Source organism: Pecten maximus, chromosome 10, assembly GCF_902652985.1.
Source record: "Pecten maximus chromosome 10, xPecMax1.1, whole genome shotgun sequence".
Classification (NCBI taxonomy): Eukaryota; Metazoa; Mollusca; class Bivalvia; order Pectinida; family Pectinidae; genus Pecten; species Pecten maximus.
In genome coordinates, this window is record NC_047024.1 from 28,448,148 (window position 1) to 28,472,453 (window position 24,306).

The 24,306-nt window shown below is 36.0% G+C and overlaps 2 protein-coding genes across 2 annotated transcripts in view; one reads left to right on the forward strand and one right to left on the reverse strand.

The window, feature by feature from the left end:
- LOC117336309 overlaps positions 1-24,306 on the forward strand; it is a 63,393-nt gene extending 39,087 nt beyond the window's left edge. The window contains exons 2-8 of the mRNA XM_033896798.1: positions 13,986-14,046; positions 17,419-17,599; positions 18,578-18,678; positions 19,308-19,430; positions 21,814-21,979; positions 22,376-22,479; positions 23,015-24,306. Of these exons, the coding sequence (XP_033752689.1) occupies positions 13,986-14,046; positions 17,419-17,599; positions 18,578-18,678; positions 19,308-19,430; positions 21,814-21,979; positions 22,376-22,479; positions 23,015-23,139 (861 nt within the window). The 3' untranslated portion in view covers positions 23,140-24,306. The remainder of the gene's footprint in view (positions 1-13,985; positions 14,047-17,418; positions 17,600-18,577; positions 18,679-19,307; positions 19,431-21,813; positions 21,980-22,375; positions 22,480-23,014) is intronic.
- LOC117336306 (MAM and LDL-receptor class A domain-containing protein 2-like) lies at positions 1,635-10,579 on the reverse strand. Its single transcript, XM_033896795.1, has 8 exons — positions 10,455-10,579; positions 9,388-9,552; positions 8,998-9,162; positions 8,387-8,548; positions 7,630-7,770; positions 6,715-6,860; positions 5,680-5,758; positions 1,635-3,876 (listed from the first exon to the last, which is right to left on the reverse strand). Exons 1-8 carry the CDS (start codon positions 10,507-10,509, stop codon positions 3,101-3,103), a joined length of 1,689 nt encoding a protein of 562 aa, XP_033752686.1. The 5' UTR covers positions 10,510-10,579; the 3' UTR covers positions 1,635-3,100.

Sequence of the window (24,306 nt, forward strand, 5' to 3'; positions counted from 1 at the left end):
TAAACCGCATCTGCTGCATGCAAATCGTTCACCGATTCTATACGACCACGGACGTCAGCTGCCCAATTATCATCCCTTTCAGCACAAATCTGAATCACCCTCGTCTGGAAATCGTCCGTCCGCACTGGGAATACATCGTTTCCACGTTTTTTATTTTGTGATTTTGCAGTTTGTCCGCAAAAGAGGCAATGACATGAAAAGTTGAAGACATGATGTGATCGTAATACAGGTATTTGGTCTGTGGTTTTTACGGTTTCAGCTTCATTTTCCTTTTTCACTTTGTTTATGACATTTGGATTGGTATATACTTTCCGGCAATGGATGTGGACGAAGTCACCCGATTTGGATCGCAGGGTATCACCCCTTTCAATACTAGCTTCGTTAATACGTTGGCTTCCTTTGTCTTGTATTTGTACCCCTTTCTCATTAATTTCGCCTTGACACAGCAGACAGTTCCGTACTTGATTATTCATTATTTCTGAAAAAAGAATTGTGCCCCTGTTTCAGACGCGTTATAGGCAAATACCGTAGAAATCATAGTAAAAAACAAAACAAAAAAAAACCAAAAAAAAACCCCAAAAAAACCCAAAGAAAAACAAATATAAGGCACTAGAAGTTTAATTTATTAACTTATAGTAAAACAAATTACAATTTCCCAAACATAAAAAAAACAAATAAGTGAAACACAAATAAAAGGTAACTATTCACCAAACTTAACTAGTAGAATATTTGATCTGCTATTCTTTTCAACTGAAATTAAGAAAAATACATGTATAATAAAGTAAAATAATAAAAGAAATGAATAAAACCTAAAAATCAACGCAATATTAAAAAAAGATAGCAGTATTTTATTAAATAAGCACAAACAAACAAATATTCAATTCATGTATTAATGCATTTAAAAACTGAGGAGTAGAAGAATGAGAAGAATCCAACAATGATTAAAAAATACGTCCACACTGTAGGAAATACTCGTGTGTGAAATTAGTTTACGATGTATTATAATCTCCGTTTTTGTAGCACTACACGGCTTCCATACTTTGAATTTTTTATCGAGGCCGTCTTCCGTTATTTTAGCATTAAAAATTAAAAAGGGTAGCCTTAGCACATCTATATTCAAGACATTGTACACAATATGCAAAAATCAATGTAATTTGTAAGACGTTAGTCTGAAATACAAGAAATATGCGCCCGGTGAAAGCAGACGTCGTCGTACGTAGAATGTAAACAAACCCGAACTCACTTCACTTTACGCTGTCCGACATTCCGAAATGGCATAACATTATCATTCTTGTATGAAAAGACCACAATTTTACATACAACATTTCATTTTCAAACTGGAATTATAACTTACTTGCGAATATATTTGTATATAATGATGTATTCTGCTTCGTAACATCGCGGTGCCGGTGGGGCGAATCGTCTCAAATCTCACTACGGCGGCCCATACTCGCAAAACACCGTATTGACAATATTTGACTAATTCAATGCCATTATTTTTCATTTTCCCCAACTTAGATTTTTCTAGACTTTTGGTATGATTTAAAGGGTGTCGTATTCTATTTAAAACCAATAAAGTTAATTCTTTTGCAATTAGTTTGAGGTCAAATCTTTAAATGACTGGACTAATTTTATTCATTACAGCAAGCACGGACCAGATTGTTGATAATACGCTTTATAAAACATTTTTGAAGTATAGAAGTCCGCCATCTTGGATTTACCATTTACTGATTTCATTTTGACATAATATTACAATCTGGATGGCATTGAGTCAGAATGTGTTGCGACGTTGGTAACTACGGCAGTCGTGGTAGCTAAGATAATGTACGAGGGCTGATCGATAAGTTGTGAGCCTTATATTGAAGGATTTGAATTTTGCCGGACATATTGTATTATTTTTCAACATAATCCCTTCAGTATCTATACACTTTTGCCAGTGGTGTTTAATGGACCTCAATGCCACTTTTATAGAACTCCTTTTCTTGGCTGTTCAGAAAGTCATCCACTGCATGTTAGTGTTAGGGTGCCTGAAATAGCTGTTTTCAGTTTTGGAAATAGATGAAAGTCTGATGGTGCGAGTGAGTTGAATAAGGCGGTTGCTCAATCATTTTAAAGCCACAATCGTGAATGGCAGCCATGGCAATGACAGACTCTTTCACCCTAACCCTAACCCTAACATATTTTGTCCATTTTGCAAAAGCCGCTTGTCTTGTTTACTTTAGAGTGCTACCTCGTCAATATAAACTAACCAATTGAGACCAGTCCTTGGGTACACGACCCTATATAGTCGGAGAATAGTAGGACTTAAAAAGAACATCCTTGAGTACCTCCTTCAATACGAGGCTCACATCATCCCTCGTAATTGCAGTGAATCTACGTTAAGACATAAGTATTGTTAACAAGTTTAAAAGAAACAACTCAATATCTCTGTTTAATACATTTTAAGCTTTCGATTTATTGACATTTTCAAAATCCAAAATTTCCGTCTCGGTTTAAACTATGGTTGTCAAGCACAGCGGGTATTGACACAGATTTAGTAGTAACGTGGTCGAATGTTCGATACGAACTGTATGCTTCAGCCATTTGTTGTTAGCTTACCTCGTGGAGAAGTTAAATATTCACTCATTTCCGTAATCTTCAGTTTAGTTTTTGACAAAATTCTCACTTTGAATTGGCCTTTTTGTACAGAGATCATCGGATAACAGGAGGAAACGCTTAAACTACGTTGTTCAGTCCTTTGAAAATTGGCTCCGTCTAATTGACGTTCCGTTAATGTCACAAAGAGACGACGTCATGATTATGTTACTGATTCCCGCGCTTATTAATCCGCTGAGCCTTTTTTCACTGCTCTTACGCTGCTTTTTAACGCAGTCAGAATTGACTTAGCCGAAGAAGAAAGAGATGTAAATATAAGATATGTTACTGATTCAGAACGGGACGGGACGCGACAGACGAACGGACGGATATGGGTAACACTAACCTCCTAATCTTTATCCATTAATAATTACATGTACTACAGCATATTTCATTTATCGAAAGCAGAGTCCATGGATTTCAATTATGATGTAACTTATTAACAACAGTCTGATATTAACACGATTCATATTATCAGACCATCCGTCGACTGTTTTCTATATGTTGCTGTATGCATAGTTTCAAAATCGTCGTCTTTATAATGTTTCGTTTGTTTTTTCATTCGATGAACGATGAATGCAATGACTAAAGCTCCAATGACGATGACAGCTATTCCTACGGTTATAGATACAGCGAACGACGCCGTATGTATGACGCCCTCGTTTTGAAAGACGGGCTTTTTGACACCAGATTTTGACATATTTTTGTACGCATGCGTATCAAACATTGTTTTGTTATAATCCTGTTTTGTTATATCCTCCTTCGAGATAACTTCCCCGACAGTTGTGAGGATTAGTGTGGCTCCGATTTCGGATAAATCAGTTGTTGATTGATCGTAGGAAGACATCGATATCTCATCGAAATACTCCGTCACAGAAACTGATGACGAAAGAGGTGTTGATACGTCATTGACGTCACGTCCGGTATTTACATCAGGTGCGGTGTTTGATGACGTGTACATTGCAGTTGAAGACGAAATCATGGTGCTTAATGGTACAGGAGGTGTAGATTGCGGATATGCACTTGTTACGTCACGTCCGGTTATTTTTGTTGCCTGTCCAGGAGCTGACATTTCTGTTGTCATGTGGTATGCGCTGGTTTCCTTTAGTCCGGTTTCTAATGTTGTTTGTCTTGAAGCAAATAATTCTGTTGTCTCACCAACTGTAGCTAGCTCTGTTGTTTCCATTTCCGTTGTCTGTGACGTCATTTCCGTGGACGATTGCTTCATGGTTGTAACCACACCTTTGAAATTAAAACAAAAATAAAGACTTCAAAACATGGCTTATAATAATCCGTTGTATGTGCAGAATCATGTTCACAAACCATTAAGGGTTTATCAAGTAGATCTGTTTAGATTTTTCTCTAACAATCCAATTGAATTACTTCTTAAAAATAGTTTTGACACGTACATTGCAAATATCGCTTTATATGTAAGTTCAGGTTTGATCAAACGTTTTCAAATCGCAAGTTGAGTTATCAATATCCTTTAACGGGAGTGTGAATTATAGCATCCAACTGTTTACTGCTACAAATTGTAGATTATAGATAATGTTCACCCTGCCGAAATGACAGAAATATCATGTGGTAGGTATTCTCGTCACAAGTTATATTATGAAGGTCACAACAGATTCTGAATTGTCACCAAATGGGAGGAAGTTTCCGTTGTAAAATGTTTCCCACTTAATTGAACGATTACAAGTGATCAAACCGAAATTGGAAATGCATTATAATAACGAAAAAAATACCGATATTGTTAGTGCCCATGCGCTGCACATGGTAACCAGACACCTATTGTTAGGGTCGATGTGGACTCTAACAATGTTGCCTGATTTTGATAGTGTTACAGTATCAAGTTGGGACATTTCTTTTGAGAAAGATGCTGAATACCAGAAGGATATCATAGTGCGCAGTTTTTGAGCTTTACAAAATGTCCCTATCAACGCACTGATTTCTATGTACTCATGGTGGATTATTCCCCACAGGGTCTTGAAACGAATTCCCAACCCATGATCCATAGATATACAATATATATGTATGGTACTATTATACATATAGATATATGGACCGTGGGGTGGTAATTCGTGTCAACTCCCTATGGTATTTATAGATTATCAGTTGTCGTAAAAACATTTTTCTCATCGTGAGCTCGTTGATTAGATATAGGGCCACCGCAGTTGGCGAAGAGATCTCATTCACGAGCCCACGGTGAGAAAATTGTTCCCACGACAACCACTGAAAAAAATGGTTTTGATTGTCTTTTTATTATTTATAGGCTACTCATAAATTATTTTTGAACGAAGTCAATTTTAGATTGCAGACAATGACATTGTCGACTTACACAAGTGTCAACAGCAACCAAGCACCTGTTGATGTGTCTATCGTCTTTCAATGTCAAGGCGACATTCCAATGTCGGCGGAGTAATATGTATAGCGTTCAATGAATTTGATAAAACAAAACAAACAAAATATAGGCCTACATAATGTCAATGTACTCAAGATCTGCATATTTATGACTGAAATTATACTTCTGTTTCCAAATAATTCGCTTTCAATTAAAAAATTAAAGAAATCTGAACGGACTATTTTTGGGCGGAGTACTAAAACTCAGTGTGTTTTACGGCTCATTGCTGATAAGATGGTCAGCTGGTAATTAAAAAATATTTACGGTACTATTTTATTTATCTATACGTCTGTTAATTCTCTCAAACTCTAATCTAGTCAATATCTGTCACTACCAATCACACGAGTTCGTCGTTTCTGCGGCAGAAACGTCACATTTTCCCACCAGAATTTTTTCTCAGGTTCTTCTCAAGTTGTTCTTAAGTCGTTCTCAAGATGTTCTTTTTTTATTAGAGGAAATAATTTAGCTCTCATGTATTCAGTAGCTGGTATATTGTAGTATATAAATGATAATCCCCTTTTACGAGTGTTCCCTCACATCATAAAGATTATACATCAAAGTCAAGTGATACACACAGATCTGTTTGTATCTTATTGTTGAGTGATTTCGAAAAAAAACTGAGAAAAAGTGTTGTTTTTTTTTACCTTGGCAATCGTACAGACTGATGTCATCAACAGCAATGTCACTGATGTAGCTCTGCTGTCGTGTCGCCGCCATCACAATCTACAACAAACGACGGTTATATATCAAATATATATTGACGTCATTGATATTGGTAAGCTATCCTGTCGCCGCTGTCATAGTGTACAAAAAACGACGATAATGTTCAGTGACGTTAATGATATAGCTATGCTGTCGTGTCGCCGCCGTCACAGTGTCCAACAAACGACGGTAAATATCAAATGTATAGTGACGTCAGTGATGTAGGCCAACAGTCGCGTATAAACAACACACAGTGACGTCAGTGATGTAGGCCAACAGTCGCGTATAAACAACACAGTGATGTCAATTCAATTCAATTCAATTTTATTCCAGGGGCCTTACAGCCCAAAGGTTTACATAGTTAATTGACATTAATGAACATGTTGTAATAAACATAATTTCACATTTGGAGAGTGATCGATTGCGACGTAAACACAATTTTAAATATATGTTCTTATTAATTATATAAGTATTCTTTGAGTCAAAGTATTACACAAATAATGTGAAAGACACCGATATGTATACTTTGCATATAGATAGATATTTATGTGTACTGTCTGCAGTACTTGTTGTTCCGACTGGAATAAACATTACATCAATACATCTCAATAGAAATGAAATATAATATTTGAAACGAACACAACAAGTATTTACTTATAATGCTTCTGACCTTCGTTTATATGCAAAATGAATAAATTTTCCAAGATTACTTAACTCTTTGACATTTTTCACACTCATGAGTTGAATAAGTTTAAAAATGCTAGGTCTACGATAATAGTATGGTTTCAAATATTTAGTACGTAAGTCTATGTAAAAAGAACATTTTAAAATAAAATGTCACTGATGTAGTCCAGCTGTTGTTTTGTCGTCATCATAATCTACTGTGAATCAATTGTCGTTTTCAATAATAAAAAAAAAAAATGACGTTACATGTTGTGACTTATATCTATCTCTTGCTCTGATTGGCCTCCACATACCCTGAAAGGCGTGTCTGTCTTGTAGATAAACACTTCTCCCTCCTTCCAGTCTGGACCCTGATTTTCCTTGACAGTGAACAGAACATCGTCCGTAGCGGTCTGATCACCATTCAACAGTCGCAGACTGATCGCCAATGAACCCACAACTGATGACGTTTTATAAATGAGAAGGCTTTATTATGCTACATAATACATTAAATATATGATATCAACACATCTACAATATCTATATATACACTGGTACAATGTTATTGTGATATATGACATTTTGATAAACACACTTATTGATTGATTGATATTGATTGATTGATTGATTGATTTCCATAATGTACCATCCGACTTGAGATGATGAAGTAAATATTAAAAAGAAACAAAGCGAACAAAACACCAAACAAACAAACAAAAAAATCCGTCAACAATGTTTTGATTCAAGTTGACAATGCAAATTAAAAACTTCCAAATGAGATTTTTTTAAAAACATACACATACGAAGTTTCAGCATTCTTAAATCGTTTCTGAGATCGTATGATCGTATGAGTAAGTTCCGAGGAACCTGGAGGATAGCTATGACATAGTGTCAGAATCAACTACTGTATTACGATCTCAGCAAATATGATAATTTCTCGGGCTTGTTATGGAGGTCGGATCCGGGTATGCGTCTCCAAGCAAAACACAAACTAAAATGTCGGCACTTCCTTAGATACGATGAATGGAACATACCTGTTATCACAAGGGAATATGTCAGAAACAATTTTTGAAATCTGAAACTTCGTCTATATATTTTCAAAAATCTTAATTTGAAGCTGTTTAGCTTGCGTGTGACCTAACATACTGACGTAGACAATTATACATGTGATACCACTCGGGTTACGGTGATATTGAGAGAAATCATTAGTATGTTTAGCGCCCACTCACGGTTTTCACCCCCTGGACCTTTCATGTGGTACCAGAACCGGAAACATCTCCCACTTTTGGACGGTGGGTAGACTGGTGAGAGGAGACGGGCGACATGTCCGAGTGACCGGGGGACGGAGCTCTCCATGTAGATATAATGACCTACAATATACATTTATATAGCTCTGGAATCATGCCGAGATTGATGCTTATAAATTTCGGATGTTGGACAGATTTCCGACATAAGCGTTATGAGATGTGGATATATACGTATGACTTATTAAAATGAATTCAATCACATGCAAGATTGATAAAGGTCAAAGTTCTCCTTATAATCGACCGAAATTCTGCTAATGTATTTCTTGTATTACTAGAATAACTGGAGTTGCGGTCATTTGAAGGTCATGGGCTTGTTAGATAGGATAAAGATTCCCTCATGGATAAAGGTCTTTCGTTACTTCTCAGATGACATGGAGACCCGCGACGCTTAATGAATTTTTCATAGTACATATTCTTTATATAATAAATCAATTGCCTCATATATTTAGTTCATAGTTAAATACATTTGTCAATCTATGACTATATCAGGTAAACTTATTTATAGAGAAGGGAACTGTACCACCCACCGATGACATCATATTGGACCAATCAGAAAGCTTCTTTCAAATTTACATATGAAGAGAAAAGGAGATGGTTGGAAACACCGGAACTCTATAATACTATTTCTTAATTCCACCTTAATTCCAAACTTCTTTGTTTTCTAATTTGAAAGTAATACCGTCGAGTCTAGTTGGTCCAAGCGTGTGATCGAAGTCCGGACCTGTCCTTCCCGTGGTGGTTTGGCCGCTATGCCGAGACCAATCAAAATCGTCCGTCTGGTCTTGTTCCCAGCCACACCATTCCCCATCCTCAAAGTCACATTTTTCAATATCTCCCGGATCTGTAGAAGTACAATTCAGCAACCAAATTTATTCATCGACATATTGCAAAATAGTTTAAAAGGCACAAACCAGTTTAAGACGGATAACATTTGATTATAAATAGTAAAAAAGAGATAAGCTAATTTATATCGATTACTGTAACTGCCAGTCCTTGTAAATATAATTAACAAGAACTCTCCTTAACCAAAGGTCACCTCTCGTTCAACTCTCGTTAAGCCATCCCATTTGATTAGATATGTGTTGAACATCTACCATTGTAATTGATATTTACTACGAAATGAGTAACATTGTACTTTATAATGCCAACGCTATTTCGAGAAAAGGAAGTATGCATGCATGTCGTAATATTTTGGTTAAAGAAAAATCTACCACCTACATATGTGCAGTAAAAGAATACACTGTACATTTTTATTTTATCGATTTGAATACAATTGTAAAAATAACCTACTTTGACATTCCGGTGCTGGTGAACTCCAAACTTTGCCATCACAATATGCCGTCGCCTTGCCGACAAGTACAAATGTGTCCAAACAGGTAAATATCACCACAGCCTCGTTATGGGAAAAATCCATATCTCTTCTAGGATTGGTTGGTACACTTGGACATCCGGGCGCTAATTTTGAGATAAATAGTGGCATTACAGCTGGCGACGTTGTACCTGTGTGTGCTTGTAAGTTGACAAGAATGCTTACATGTCAAAAAGTAAGAAATCCCACGAATTCTACAATTAACATTAAGTTTCAAGACATAACAACTTATAAGTATGGTTGTCATGGTGACGGAGATTTTCGGCATGGTTACATTTGATGATTTGGTTGTCATGGTGACCGTTACTTACCGACACAGATTGGGGGCGGGCTATTCCATTTACTGCCTTCACATTCGGAAATCCTTGATCCGTATCTGCTGTAGCCGCTTACACAGAAAAACGCTATTCTGTTTCCTGGCTTTTTCCTCAGGTAACCATTCTTTATTCTCGGGTAAAGACACCGACTATTCACACCTAAAAAGTATACACAAAATGTATGATATAGCTTTTCAATGCGCTATATCAGATCTCGTCAGTGAATCATTTTTAAAGACTTACATGTATCGTACGGATATCGCTTTTCATACCCAAATTTTATATCGACTAGTACGTTCACATTGCTTTATGTTCAAATACTGAAGGGGTTGTTATAATCTGCTTTTATTATTTCTGCATTTAGTACTTAATCTAAAAGTTGATGTGATTCATGATGGAATTACATGCACAAGCCAAGCGTTTAACGGTTTATGTAGAAGCATGTTGTAAAATTGAACATGTATTGTTCTGCTCGAACTGAAAATAAACGCTACGCTGTGGAAATGTTAAGTTAATATCTTAATGTTATACACAACAGGCCTATCATATTATGGGTGTCGAGTGGGAAATATATCAAAGGTTTCCTGTAATTTTGACAAAAAGGGTAAAGACGAATGAACGAATGCAAACAAAGTGTCTCAGTAATACTGGAAACGTGTGTCCACGGACAAACACTTTTATAAGTGTTCATGGAGAAAATCCTTTAAATGGGAGACAATAGACAAACTCTTTGTAACGGGTGACCATTGACAGACAGTTTGTAACAGGCGTCCATACAGGCACCGTTTAAAGTGTGTCCATGGCGACCCTGATCATACAGAGAAAAAACCTCTTTGTAGCATATGTCTGATGGCAGACACTTTGTAAGTTGTCTCCATAAAGCAAATAAAGATTGTTTTAACATCTATTTATATACAATACAATACCAAACACTTTCTCAACATGCTAAATAGTGTAGGTGAACATGGGGGAAATATTTAACATTGGTTAATCAAATAAGAACATTCTAAATATTTTTTCTTTGATACCTGCAAAGAAAAAAAAGGATAAAATTCACTTACCAGAAACATTGAACGCGATTTGGAACAGGCCTAACACGAGCAGAGACGCTTTCATACCTGTAGCTCAGTGTAAATACAAACAATACGATCCAGGCTTCATTTCGGAGTTAATTATTCACATCACTAATATTTGTATAATACGTGACAAGGACTTAAAAATAGAAAACAACATTCCTTTGTCGGTTGATTACTATAAGAGGTTCATAACTGTATGTTCTCGGTAAAACCACATAAATACTACAAAAGTGAGTGCAAACGTATAAATACACACTGTTAACATGAAATGCGCACAACTGTGACCTTTAACCTTTTTGATAGGTGTACTTACGAGCAATTTTAAGTTCAACTACACAATAAAATAAGATAAAAATGTAGTGTGCTAGTCTCAATGACTCTATTATGCGACATTTTGTCAGATTGAGGAGCCGACTTAAATGTCACGTGACGCACATAAGTAGTTTCGTATGTTTGTAAATGGTTACTTCCGGTTCGCAACATTCCTACACATCTACACCGCTGACAGAATATATACAGATTGAGGTCAGGGAACAAAATTCTCCACGCCTTCTGTGAATCCACCGGAAGTATATACAATTTGAAGAGTATGATCATTGATATGGGCGAGGCTTGGTCGTGTGTTGGAACGAAACAAAGGTAATGTCGTGTAAATTGTACTCAGTGTATGTAGGAGGGATAGCAATGCTCTTAATCCGCATATATATGCATATATATCTGCAATATGTCCTGTTTCAAGCAAATTGTACACTTACGTGTTTTGTATATTATTTTTTCTAACATCTGTGAGTTCATATGTCCCTGAACAACAAGAAGAGATGCTGCATGTAACCGAGTGAAAGAACCTGGCATGCCGTCATTTAGTAAATGATATATACGCGCGTTAAGACTCCAATGTAAATGTCAACGTATTGTAGAAGTGTAACATTATATATGGTGCAAGTATTTTTTTCTGGGTTTGTCGCCCCTTGAACTGCCATTTTAAGTCGGCGTCTCCTTGTAGTAGTTGCTGACTACCTCACTAAACAACATACGAGAAACTCGTCGCATGCCATCAGAGCAATTAGGGTAAAATATCTTGCCCAAGCACACAACCACGACAGGACCGACCGGTCCGTTTCTCAGCTTCCCGAAAACCGCAAACCAACATGGGTAGGGAGCGCCGTACTACACTCCTCGGATCTTCATCTGAGATAACGTGGCCGGCGCTAGCTCTAACCGAGCGAGCTATCATGGCCTCTTGGTAAAGTAGACACATACTCTTATAATGTATAATCGGGAGAATTAAATCCAAATAATATATCTAAAACTGAAATTATATTTCATAGCAGAAATAAATGTATTATAATTTAGCGGTAATGATTTAATGTGCTAACGCAAGCACTCCAATAAACACGTGACAATAGCGATCGATCATGTTTTAAAAAATAAAGCTAAATACTATCAATTTACATCAACTGAGCATGATAGGTCTTTATGTAAGAGGAAAGCGGAGAAAAGTCACGTGGTCGGGCAGATGACCCCATACAACTTTACATCCGATTATGGAATCTGAGTTAAATAGAACGCCGAGTTCATCTGCAATGTTTTGAAAGTTTGATATATATGTTAATAAATATCTTATGTGATCAAGAAAGAAAAATAAAGGCGATAAATTCAATGGATTAAACAGGGCTGTATTTTTTTTCGCAGAAAGTATAGAATAAATAAAAGAGTCAGTGTGAATTTGATTTTTATTGTATCTCTTTTCAAGATTTTATTCCATACATCTGAATATACCGGAAACAGAACCCATTGAAAAAATAACAATAACGACAGTTCATCTATAGAGCATATGCTTGTAGATTACGAAAATACTTATGAAAATTCCTATGAAGCAAAAGTGTGCGATGCTTGTTGATCATGGTTCCATTTTCGCCCTGCGGTTTAATCATGGTCCCAAGCCCAAGGTCTTTGTATAAAGCTATCGTTGTTTGGCAGTGTGTCCCCTTTTTGTGGTAAAGTGACAACAGTTAAGTCAATGACTTAAAAAATGAAGAGAAAATACCGATATTATGTTCGGTGCAACTGCGGGGAAATATTGAATCATTGTAATGATGAGCAGAATGAATTAAAGAACAGATCATGGAAGCTTTTATATAATTAGTGGTACATCATTTATACCAATCTTCACGTATCGGGACACATTTATGTATCTGGGAACCGCGCATTTCGAGATACTAATATTCTATTTAGACATTTTAAAAACTGTAGGAATTGTGATATATCTAAGAGGCCGGGAGACAGAGACGTTTGTTAAATAGGGGAAAATATGTGGAATGGAAGTTTAGGAAAATGAACAGATGAACTTGGTTACAATCTAACCTTAAGCTTTTATTTCCGTCATTCCGTCAAATATAGCAAAACATTAAACTTGTATGATTTTGGTGTTTTGCCACAATTCCTCATCAGACCTCTTTGTGCATGTGCTTTTTGAGCGACGGATTGAACGAGAATTAAAACGAATATTGAAATTCGGATTGGCGAAGACGTAGCATACAATTCAACTATTTAGATTTTGAAAAACCAAACATTTACTTAAAACTGTTTTCGGAAGCTGGTACTTCACAGAGAGCATTTATTAGGGGTTTAGCATTAAGGTTGCAGAATGAAAATGGAAAATGCAATTTCGTTTGTTTTTCTTTCTTTCTTAATTTAGGCTTTGTTTGAGATTTTTCGTGGTCTTAAGATTAATGTTTCTGTCTCTGTTAAGGTTAATTCCCTGCTTAATACGAGGGCTGATTGATGTGTTGTGAGCCAAATACTTAAGGATTTGACTTTTGCAGGACATGTATTATTTTTCAACATAATCCCTTTCAGTATCTATACACGTTTGCCAGCTGTGTTTGAGGGCCCAAATGTCACTTTTATAGAACTCCTTTTCATGGCTGTTCAGAAAGTCATCCACTGCATGTAAGGGTTAGGGTTTGGGTAAAGGTGCTTGAAATAGCTGTTTTCAGTTTGGAAATAGATGAAAGTCTGATGGTGCGAGTGAGTTGAATAAGGCGGATGCTCAATCAATTTAAAGCCACAATCGTGGATGGCAGCCATGGCAATGACAGACTCTTTCACCCTTACCCTAACCCTAACAGATTTTGTCCTTTTGCACAAGCCGCTAGTCTTGTTTACTTTAGAGTACCTCGTCGATATAAACTAACCAAATGAGACCACTTCTTGGGTACACGGCCCTATATTGTCAGAGAATAGTAGGACTTAAAAAGAACATCCTTGAATACTTCCGTCAACGAGGCTCACAACATATCAATCATCCCTCGTACTTGTAGTATAAGGATAATGAAAGGTTGTTTTCCTTTTATAACATTGACACTATTTGCATGTTTTTTTCAAAGTGCCTGCTTTTCTGCTTCGTTCTTGCAGACGAAGATGGCTTATTATTATCAAATGAACTCACATTACGTACTTAAAATCATATTATCTTTCAGTTTGTTATAGACTAGTTTGTATGTGTATTTACAGATGCACGTGAGCTGTTGGTTGTGTCTTTTGACGGTTCTGGTGGGAGAAAAAGCATGTGCAGGTAAGTGTTCCGTGTACCATTATTTCATCCAATGTTTTACATGTATTCATTTTTTTTTTTTTTTTTTTTTTTTCGTCTTTCATTTTTGACTTCTTTATATCAGCCATTTCATCAGCGTTGGAATGGTGCATAATTTAAAATTCAACATAATGATCTTGTATATAATGTACTAAATGTAAAGAAATGTAATAAAATATAGTTCATACAAAGATAATTTTAACAAGATCCTTACACATACATTGTATAAGGATATAGACGTGATTTTGTAAGTTTCACTACACCGCACTAAAGTAATTGTTTACATTAAATCAACGGGACATTATGCCCCTGTTAAATTGTGCCTGTTGATCCCACGGCATTATTCGTAAGAGGTGAATCGTTTTTATCATACTTTTTCTTCCAATTGTCTTCCTTGAGAACGCTCTTCTTTTAGACTTTAAATGAGTGTTCGACCCCTTGAGGAACTAATAATTTCTCTCCCCTGTGAGACATATCAGAGTCTCAAAAAATGGAAGTTGCTACTCCTGCTAAACACTCATTTTGGAAGAGGGACGACTAGTTCGCCCTTTGTCAGTACAATATGACCGGGTGGGGTGTCCTGCTGGAGGTCGTCGGCAGCATGATGCAGTGAGATAGCACTACATACATGTATATTAAGTTGGTTCCGCGCTATCACAGAGAGACTAAAACGAACATACCGCAAACTCCAAAATCACACGCTCTCATCACGGGCATGTAGCTTGTACACCTGAGAGGCCATCTTTAAATTAACTACCATAGCTGTTGAAAGGATGTTAGATAGTACACAACTAAAGCAAATCAGACATTTTATTGAATAACTGAACCTTGCTTTTTCCGGGTTTCATGAAGTGATGGATGGAAGGATGACCTGAGACAAGTAATAAAGTTAGGCCGACAAGGAAGCAGTTTATATCGAATCACCTCATGAGATTTACTAAAGCGATATAAAAAAAATTTATGTCAGTAAGCCAATTTGTTAGTACATACGGTTTGTCCATAAAAGTATACTATTGTACTTGAAGCTATATCTTCAGCATGCCGATGTTAAAGTGCACGTATCTGAAAGAATTAAAATCATTCTAAAAAAATGTTTCGTATCGTAATTTTTATGTCAATATTTTATCAGTATGATAAACGAACAAAATAGTCTTCTTTTCTGTTGCGGATTAATTCTGAATTGTGATTTTTAGTTTGATATTAGGCTTATAATCTTTGATAAGGCAGAAGCGATATAAAAAATCTAAGCTTCTTTAAGTAGTACAGATAAAGTGATCTTTCTTATGAAAGAAGATTATTTACAAAAAGATGTCGCAAGATCATTGTTTTATATGTATCAGTGAAGACAGAACTTTTTATCGAATGTTAATTGAAATAATTATCATATCAAAATATTACATGTACAGTAATAGTGTCTCAATATGGCTAGATTTTGATGTTTTTTTAATGGTTTAATGAAACTATGCCTGTATTTCATGTATAATGTATGTATCAATACGTGACACTCTAATAAACATATCTTAATCTGAATCTGGTAAAATATATGAAACCGGAAAATAATTCACAGCCAATGTGAATCATATTTGACAAATGATATCAAATGTTCGGTATTTTGATCGAGTTTACTTTCAGTAGAATTTGAAATATAATTTTACACAGTATGTCATCGTAAGACATGTTATATTCTTTCGCAAAGGAGGTCTTCACTCTTTAATTGGCATTAAGAACAATAATTTGACAGGAACAACATCCATTGATACGAAGTTGTTTGAGTTAAACGTGTTATCAATATTCCATATGCAAACTCGGGATATTTTTTGTTGCCAACACCACGCCGTTTGCCAGGAATAATCAAACGCGTTACGATACCAGATCATTTGCACGACTGGGCCTATTTGATACAGTTCAGTTCCGACATATATCATTAGATAGTTAGATTAAAGGCAAAACTTTGCAGATATACTGTCCCAGTTATCTATGGTTAAATGAAAACACAATACAGTTTGTTTGTAACCACTGTAGATGTACTTGCCTTACAGTTTGTATGTAATCACTGTAGATATACTTGCCTTACAGTTTGTCTGTTATCACTGTAGATATACTTGCCTTACAGTTTGTCTGTAACCACTGTAGATATACTTGCCTTACAGTTTGTCTGTAATCACTGTAGATATACTTGCCTTACAGTTTGTCTGTAATCACTGTAGATATACTTGCCTTACAGTTTGTCTGTTATCACTGTAGATATACTTGCCTTACAGTTTGTCTGTTATCACTGTAGATATACTTGCCTTACAGTTTGTCTGTAACCACTGTAGATATACTTGCCTTACAGTTTGTCTGTAATCACTGTAGATATACTTGCCTTACAGTTTGTCTGTAATCACTGTAGATATACTTGCCTTACAGTTTGTCTGTAACCACTGTAGATGTACTTGCCTTACAGTTTGTCTGTAATCACTGTAGATATACTTGCCTTACAGTTTGTCTGTAATCACTGTAGATGTACTTGCCTTACAGTTTGTCTGTAATCACGGTAGATATACTTGCCTTACAGTTTGTCTGTAATCACTGTAGATATACTTGCCTTACAGTTTGTCTGTAACCACTGTAGATATACTTGCCTTACAGTTTGTCTGTAATCACTGTAGATATACTTGCCTTACAGTTTGTCTGTAACCACTGTAGATATACTTGCCTTACAGTTTGTCTGTTATCACTGTAGATATACTTGCCTTACAGTTTGTCTGTAATCACTGTAGATATACTTGCCTTAAAGTTTGTCTGTAATCACTGTAGATATACTTGCCTTACAGTTTGTCTGTAATCACTGTAGATATACTTGCCTTACAGTTTGTCTGTAATCACTGTAGATATACTTGCCTTACAGTTTGTCTGTAACCACTGTAGATATACTTGCCTTACAGTTTGTCTGTAACCACTGTAGATATACTTGCCTTACAGTTTGTCTGTAACCACTGTAGATATACTTGCCTTACAGTTTGTCTGTAATCACTGTAGATATACTTGCCTTACAGTTTGTCTGTAATCACTGTAGATATACTTGCCTTACAGTTTGTCTGTAATCACTGTAGATATACTTGCCTTACAGTTTGTCTGTAACCACTGTAGATATACTTGCCTTACAGTTTGTCTGTAACCACTGTAGATATACTTGCCTTACAGTTTGTCTGTAATCACTGTAGATATACTTGCCTTACAGTTTGTCTGTAATCACTGTAGATATACTTGCCTTACAGTTTGTCTGTAATCACTGTAGATATACTTGCTTTACAGTTTGTCTGTAATCACTGTAGATATACTTGCCTTACAGTCTGTCTGTAATCACTGTAGATATACTTGCCCAGATGTCCACGTGTAAAATCTCATCAGAACTCCGAGACCGTTGGGTCCTATCCGACAGTTCCCGGAACAAGCTTCGGATTCGAAGAAGAAGTGTGGTATTTAAGGAGCCTGGCCGTGTGCTACGGTACAAATGTCTCGAATCCAAGGGAAACAACACGTATCTTCTCAGGTACGTATATTGGATCTTAAATTCGTTTTCATTTCATATGCTTTTTTGATGCTTTTTTGTTTTATTATAGCATTCATTATTGCGATATTACTTGTGTAAGTTCATTGGATAACAGACCGGTTTTAAGATGAAATAAAACATTGTGTTGTCACACAATGCTCTCACTTATACATATCGCTTTTTGTCTCAGTGTATGCGTTGGTGATTGAATGCGTGCGTTGGTGAGCAAATGCGTGCAATGATGAATAAGTGTGTCAGTTGAGTGCAAGCGTCGGTGAGTGAGGGTGTGCGTTAGCAAGCGCGTACGTTGGTGGGTAAGTGCATGCATTGGTGAGTTAGTTTGTGCATTGATAAGTAGGTACATGCATTAGTGAGAGCGTGCGTTGATGAGTGAGTGAGTGAGTGAGTGAGTGAGTGAGTGAGTGAGTGAGTCGTTCGACAGTGCGTGTTTCGTGAGTCCGTAGTAGCACAAAGCTCACGAAGAAGATATCTCAGGAAGACTTATCAACAAATTTCATAGTGTCAGCCCATATTCATACATATTGTCATAACATCAGTTTGTACGTCGACCAAGGTAAAATAGGTCAAATGGGAATGTATATATATATATTAAAACACATACATGTTGTAAAATGTGCTCTGTTTTTTTCATGAGGTGGTAAAGGGTATACCAATGTGAGCCCGTACTCGCATTACAACAGGGTTGTCAAATCGAGAGTTTTCGAATTGATCGTTACAATTTACTAAAGCAGCCGCCCGTCTCTATCAATTTGTTAAATGTCAATTGGTGTTGTTAGACAAAGGACGATGACAGGTAAAAGGGAATGGACGGCGAATGATACAAACTGAAAGGTTATTATATATATAACGACATTTGCAGATGATGCGTTCAAAGATAACAGATAAATTGTGTCGTAGATGGAAGGTCCTGATGTAAACCCTTATAAATGAACACGTTGTATACGAATCTTACTTCAGATCACGTAATATCGAATACCGAAAAGATGGCGTCGTCTGCCTCGGGTTCTCCCCACTGAATCGTCCGTCAGCAGCCGAGTTCAAAGTTGTCAGACTTATAAGTAAGTAAACCAGGTTTGTAATTGTGAGGAGTTTATAGGGGATATGTAGAACGAAATCTTGCTTGCTTGGGGTGCTAGTTATAGATATAATTGCTGGCAGAAATTGTAGATATTTCCAAGCAGATTTGTAAAATGTTTCACCAAATCTAGAAATCATCGTTATAGTGAGGCTACATATATCTATCAATTTTTTTTCTAAATGGTGAAAAGTAATATAACGTAGCCTAGATCCTTTTCATCACAATCTTCAGAAGTACGTGATAAGTATACTTAAACAGAATCAATTTGGACAATCAAGTACAGTTTATTGCAAGAATGGTAACAAAGTTACTTAACTATAATCCGCTTTATCTGATTACAACTTCTCCTGGTTTCATTAATTTAGTAATAGTTCTTAAGCTAGATATTAACTAAATCAGTACATTACATCAGACTAGTTTCTTAATGTGTTTATAATTGAATAAATGATGTCTTTAATATTGTTGTTTGTATTTCAAAATGTAACTCATCACAAATGTATTTAGTTAAAATAGTGGGATTTGTACTAGATCCCCTGTTCCCATAAAAGTTTAACACAGTCGGAGTGAAATGATTGATAAATCATGCATTCTAATATTATATTCTATCAGCTGCTTCAACCTTCGGCCATGAATTGATGGGGCCTAAATTGGTTAACTCTGGATCAAACTTGACCATCGACAACACCTGTACAGGAGTCAACCAGCATATCCGTTTTTTCATCCACAGAACAGGTAGGTTTGTCCACAGAACAGGTAGGTTTAGCCACATAACAGGTAGGTTTATCCACAGAACAGGTAGGTTTATCCACAGAACAGGTAGGTTTATCCACAGAACATGTAGGTTTATCCACATAACAGGTAAGTGTATCCACAGAACAGGTAGGTTTATCCACATAACAGGTAAGTTTAGCCATAGAACAGGTAGGTTTATCCACATAACAGGTAGATTTAGCCACAAAACAGGTAGATTTAGCCACAGATCCTGAACAGAATAGGGATCGATGATCCACTGAACAGGAAAGTTGATTCGTTATCTTCCCCAGTTTTGATCCATTTGAAAAGTTTAATTCCATATTAAAAATTATAAAAATTGAATTATCGGTCCTTTGCACTTCTACGATCTATTTCCGGTTTCCTGGTCGCCTCATATGACTAAGAAGTCATAGAAGGACGAGTTACCTGTATTATGCAGTTCAATTCATTTTTACTCTACTGTAATTAACTCTCCGTTAATTTTGAAAGGTACCAATATATTGCCTGTCTTTTGTACTTATATATTACAGGTGGTAGACTCTAATGATGGGCTCTGCTTGTCACGTTATAATTCATTCAAATAATGACATGTTTTAGATTATACATATGTACTTAACGTACTTTTGAAATCGAATATTAAGTGTACAACATTTATTGAATTATGAGTCATTTACACCTCCCTTCTCAGATTTTTGACATTTTTTCCATCTATTTCCTGTTTTTAGTCGCCCCCTTAGGCCTTTAGCATCACAAAAGAGGTTGAAACAACAGTGTTATGCGGTTTGATGTTTTTACACAGATGTCTCTCAATTCGTTTTGAAAGGTGCCAATGTTGGATGTGTCATTTGTACATTCTGGCATAAAGTCAGATCATTTACAAGAATTTATTGCTAATCTAACTAAATATTATTGCTCATTTTTCTAATTTGCTTTTCGGAAGAAATGTACTGAGGAAGCTGTTTGTTATCAGCCCCAGTCTAGTGTCCACAAAGGAATACTACAACGATTATCAACTTTAGATAACTTGCTGTAATAACTCTGCTGAATAACATCCCACTGGGCCCCTCTCGTAGTCTCGGTAGTAGTTATCTGTATAGGTCAACCATACATCATTTGATTGTCGCTTTTTTTTTTTTTTTTTTAGATTTCTTGAATAATTTATTTAATTAATTAATTTTCCTCTTCAGATTTATTCCCGAATACTTTCAATTCGCGAACGCTGATCTAAAAATGACTAATAATTCGGTAATGATGAGCTATTAATGTCATGAATCCTGCAAGCTTCCGTTATAGGTAACCGATAGCTCGGTCAACCTCCAAAGGTGTTATTTTCTTACAAAAAATACCGACATATAAGGAGTTACAGTACAAGTTATTTATAAAATCAACTTATCCTCCGTTGGTTTCAGAAAAAAAATGCGTTTCCCTGCTTTATCTTTAAATAGATAACATTCGGCTTCCTGCACATACGGGTATTTTTATCCACTCTCAACGAAGTCTGGAACTGGATATAGTGTTGCATTCGTACGCACATACGTACGTTCGTATGTTCAAATTTTGTCATTCACTCTATCGACTTTTATATGGGTTTTAATCAAACTTACTGATCTTGTATCGAAATACCTTTACCTAGATCGTGTTTCAGGGTGTCTTTGTCAAACTATTTGTCAGGTAAGGTAGTATACGCTAATAACTACATACCTGGTAACCAGTAGGAATGACGACTCATGTAATTCCTTTCCCCATAATAATCGCACCTCTTTGCGCATATATATTTGGCAATAGAGCAGAATGGTAAAGGTGCCCTGTTTCTCTATACTCATGGAACATTCCGTTATCCTCAATTAACTCTGATTACCTGCTTTAAGTCATCTCCGACTGGGACCATATTGGATGATTTTTGTCGTACGTTCTCAATGCTGTTTGGGGCATGTAGTGAGGAAATTCAGCAGGGTCACCAGGTGTATCATGTCTTATGAACCACTACACATGCGGACTCAGGCATACGATAACGCCTAGCAACTTAAAATCCACTAACATAGCTTCCCACCAGGCAATCGTAAAGGAACAAGTAAGCTCTGGGATAGGGTAGAACAGTTGTCATAGTGTGAGAATGTCCGATGGTCCTTTCTTCATTGGACACCATCATCGTAGATAACCATTTTTTTATCGCAAATATATATATATATATAAACTAACGTTTCAAGCAGACATTACGTTAATTATCATCGCCCCTTGTGTTTAAAGGTATCTAACTAAATATAATCACCACTGGGACAACCTGTCTCTTTGAGCAAATTGGGTTGTTGAATATGGACTATTTAACTGCTGATAAATATAAAAAGGTTGTTTTCTTTTTCAGTCCCCGGATGTAGATTTGCCAAGGGTTTGCGTCGGACTTGGTTGACATCATTGAGGTTTGGCTGGAATATGACCTTCACCAAATCCGACTTCATAATGACGTTGTCCAACGGAAGTAGTATAAATTTCCGGTGTGAAAAAAGGGACAAAAATTTCTACCTCGTCAGGTAAAACAAACTAATGACATACACGAAACTCCAGGGGTTACCATCACTTTACCCTCTTCACTTGAATGTCTTTGCAAAATCGAAGGCACCCGTTATTAGCTTGGTGTCAGAAAAAAAAAGATCAAAGCCAGTTAATTTAAGGGTTTTGTGACCTCGAGATTCATGTGATATACATCGAAGAATTTTTTTTAATCTTCAAGATAGCGGTGGCTGAAGCTTTGATCTTATCATGACAAAATGTGACGTAACCCATGGAGTATCGAGGATGCAGTTGTCTCCATTTGAATCCCTTTCTAACCATCAACGTAGTTTCTAGTTCACAAAGGAATGTCGATTTTTTCATGATTTATCCTAACCTCAGTCTCTTAATGTAAGCTAATGTTTAACCTCCCTTAGGTCGATGTCACTCCTGCCCGGGGGTCAGGACGGAGTACTGTGTGTAGATATATCACCCCTCCCTGACGACCCCTTCTATAACTACCAAATCTCAAGACTGAACGGTAAGTGTGTTCACTGATGTCACAATATCGCACTTACCGATACATCAAATGAGCCTACAAATTGTATGTATTGATTCATTTTTAATTGTTTTTGCCAGTAAGATATTTTTACAAGTTAATATAAATACAAATCGGTGGTATCAATTGTGACTTCACAGCAGCAGGAAATGGTTTATTAGTTCACGAAAGTTTATATTTTCATTAAGAAAAATGCAATTATAAAAGGAGCATTGATGTTTAAAAATGTCACACATGCTGAATATTTTCTAGATGGAATATATTCACCCATATTGTGATATATTTATAAAAAAAAAAAAAAAAACAAAAAAAAACGAGACATTCTCCTTTAAATACTACTCCAACATTTTACCATTTTTTAGAACTCTGGAGTTTGATTCTTTGATCAAGCCTATCTGGTCTTCCATTATTGATTCAATATTTACTACTGTTTATTCCGTTATAATGTTTTATAATGGAGTATTTGCTGACTAGATATCTTTTCTCGAATTAATTCAATTATTTTCATTGTTTGTAGAAGGCGATGGCCAAACACTGGAAACGTTTCTAAAATTTGTTCCACGTGGCAAGGTTATATATCCATATATGGATTGTGAGTGGGTGGAAAGTCCCGCGCGACCTGTGTTTATTTACCCGCCTTAGTCATTGGTCAGACATCGAGAAAGAACAAAACCAGTGGTCATATGATTTTACCACGAATCAAGAAACAAGGCTTTCGCAGCAAATCGTCAATGCTTGTCACTATATAAATGCCTTAAACAACAAGTGTTGTGACTTGGACAATGGACTGTTCAGGGGTTATCTTAATTAAACAGGGCTTCCTCATCTTCCTTATGACAAAGAGATTTCCTTGCTCTGGTCATGCAACGCAAAGAATTTTTTTGGGAAGTTATACGCCAAAATAATTCAATCATTTGACATATCATATTATGAATATCACTGAAAAGCCAAACCTGACTAAAATATACAACTTATGTTTTATAATCGGATTCCTTCATTACTAGATACCGTTCATCTGTTTATAAGAACATCAATTTAAGGTCAAGGTTCATGAAGACGCTTCATATCGAAGAAATTATATATGATTATACATTGTATTAAGAAACAAAGTATTGTAGTTTTTAGAGAATATGTTTAAAAACTACTAGGAATGTTGTAGTTATAGTAGGTGATGAAATTACATGGACAATGTTAGCAAGCTTTTAAGGTCACAACTGCGTTAAAACGATAGTTGTGATTTCAATTTTAATACACAGCTATTGTTAAGTAACACTTTAATTGGCTTTGTAAGGAATTCATCAATATATCGAGTGCGCTATTTAAAGGAATGGTAAAGAAATCTGTGTTGCGTTTTGCTTTGATTAATCGTCACTGTAAGTTATTTAATACGCTGACAGAAAACTAGGAAGTAAGGAAAACGAGAGGCACTGTATCGAGGTTTTCCTGTTAAACAGTTCTAATCATCCATGCATCAGCTAAATAAATATACATCTCTATAATGACAAGAGAACATCGTCTGTATGCCAATTCATTTATTTTCAGAACAATTGATATCGAAAATGATGTAAACAATGCAGCACTATATAACTACACATTATATTGATCAGGCGTGTGTAAATATTGATTGATTCAGGTATAACAATGTAAATAATTCTAAAAATATATGCATGTAAGTAGCTCATATAAGAACACTTTGTATACAATAAGTGACTACATTTAACAATGTTCAAATAATTATAGAAATTCTATGTTACAGTATGTTATTGGATTATAGATAATGTAAACGATCAAATAAATGTACAAAAGTTC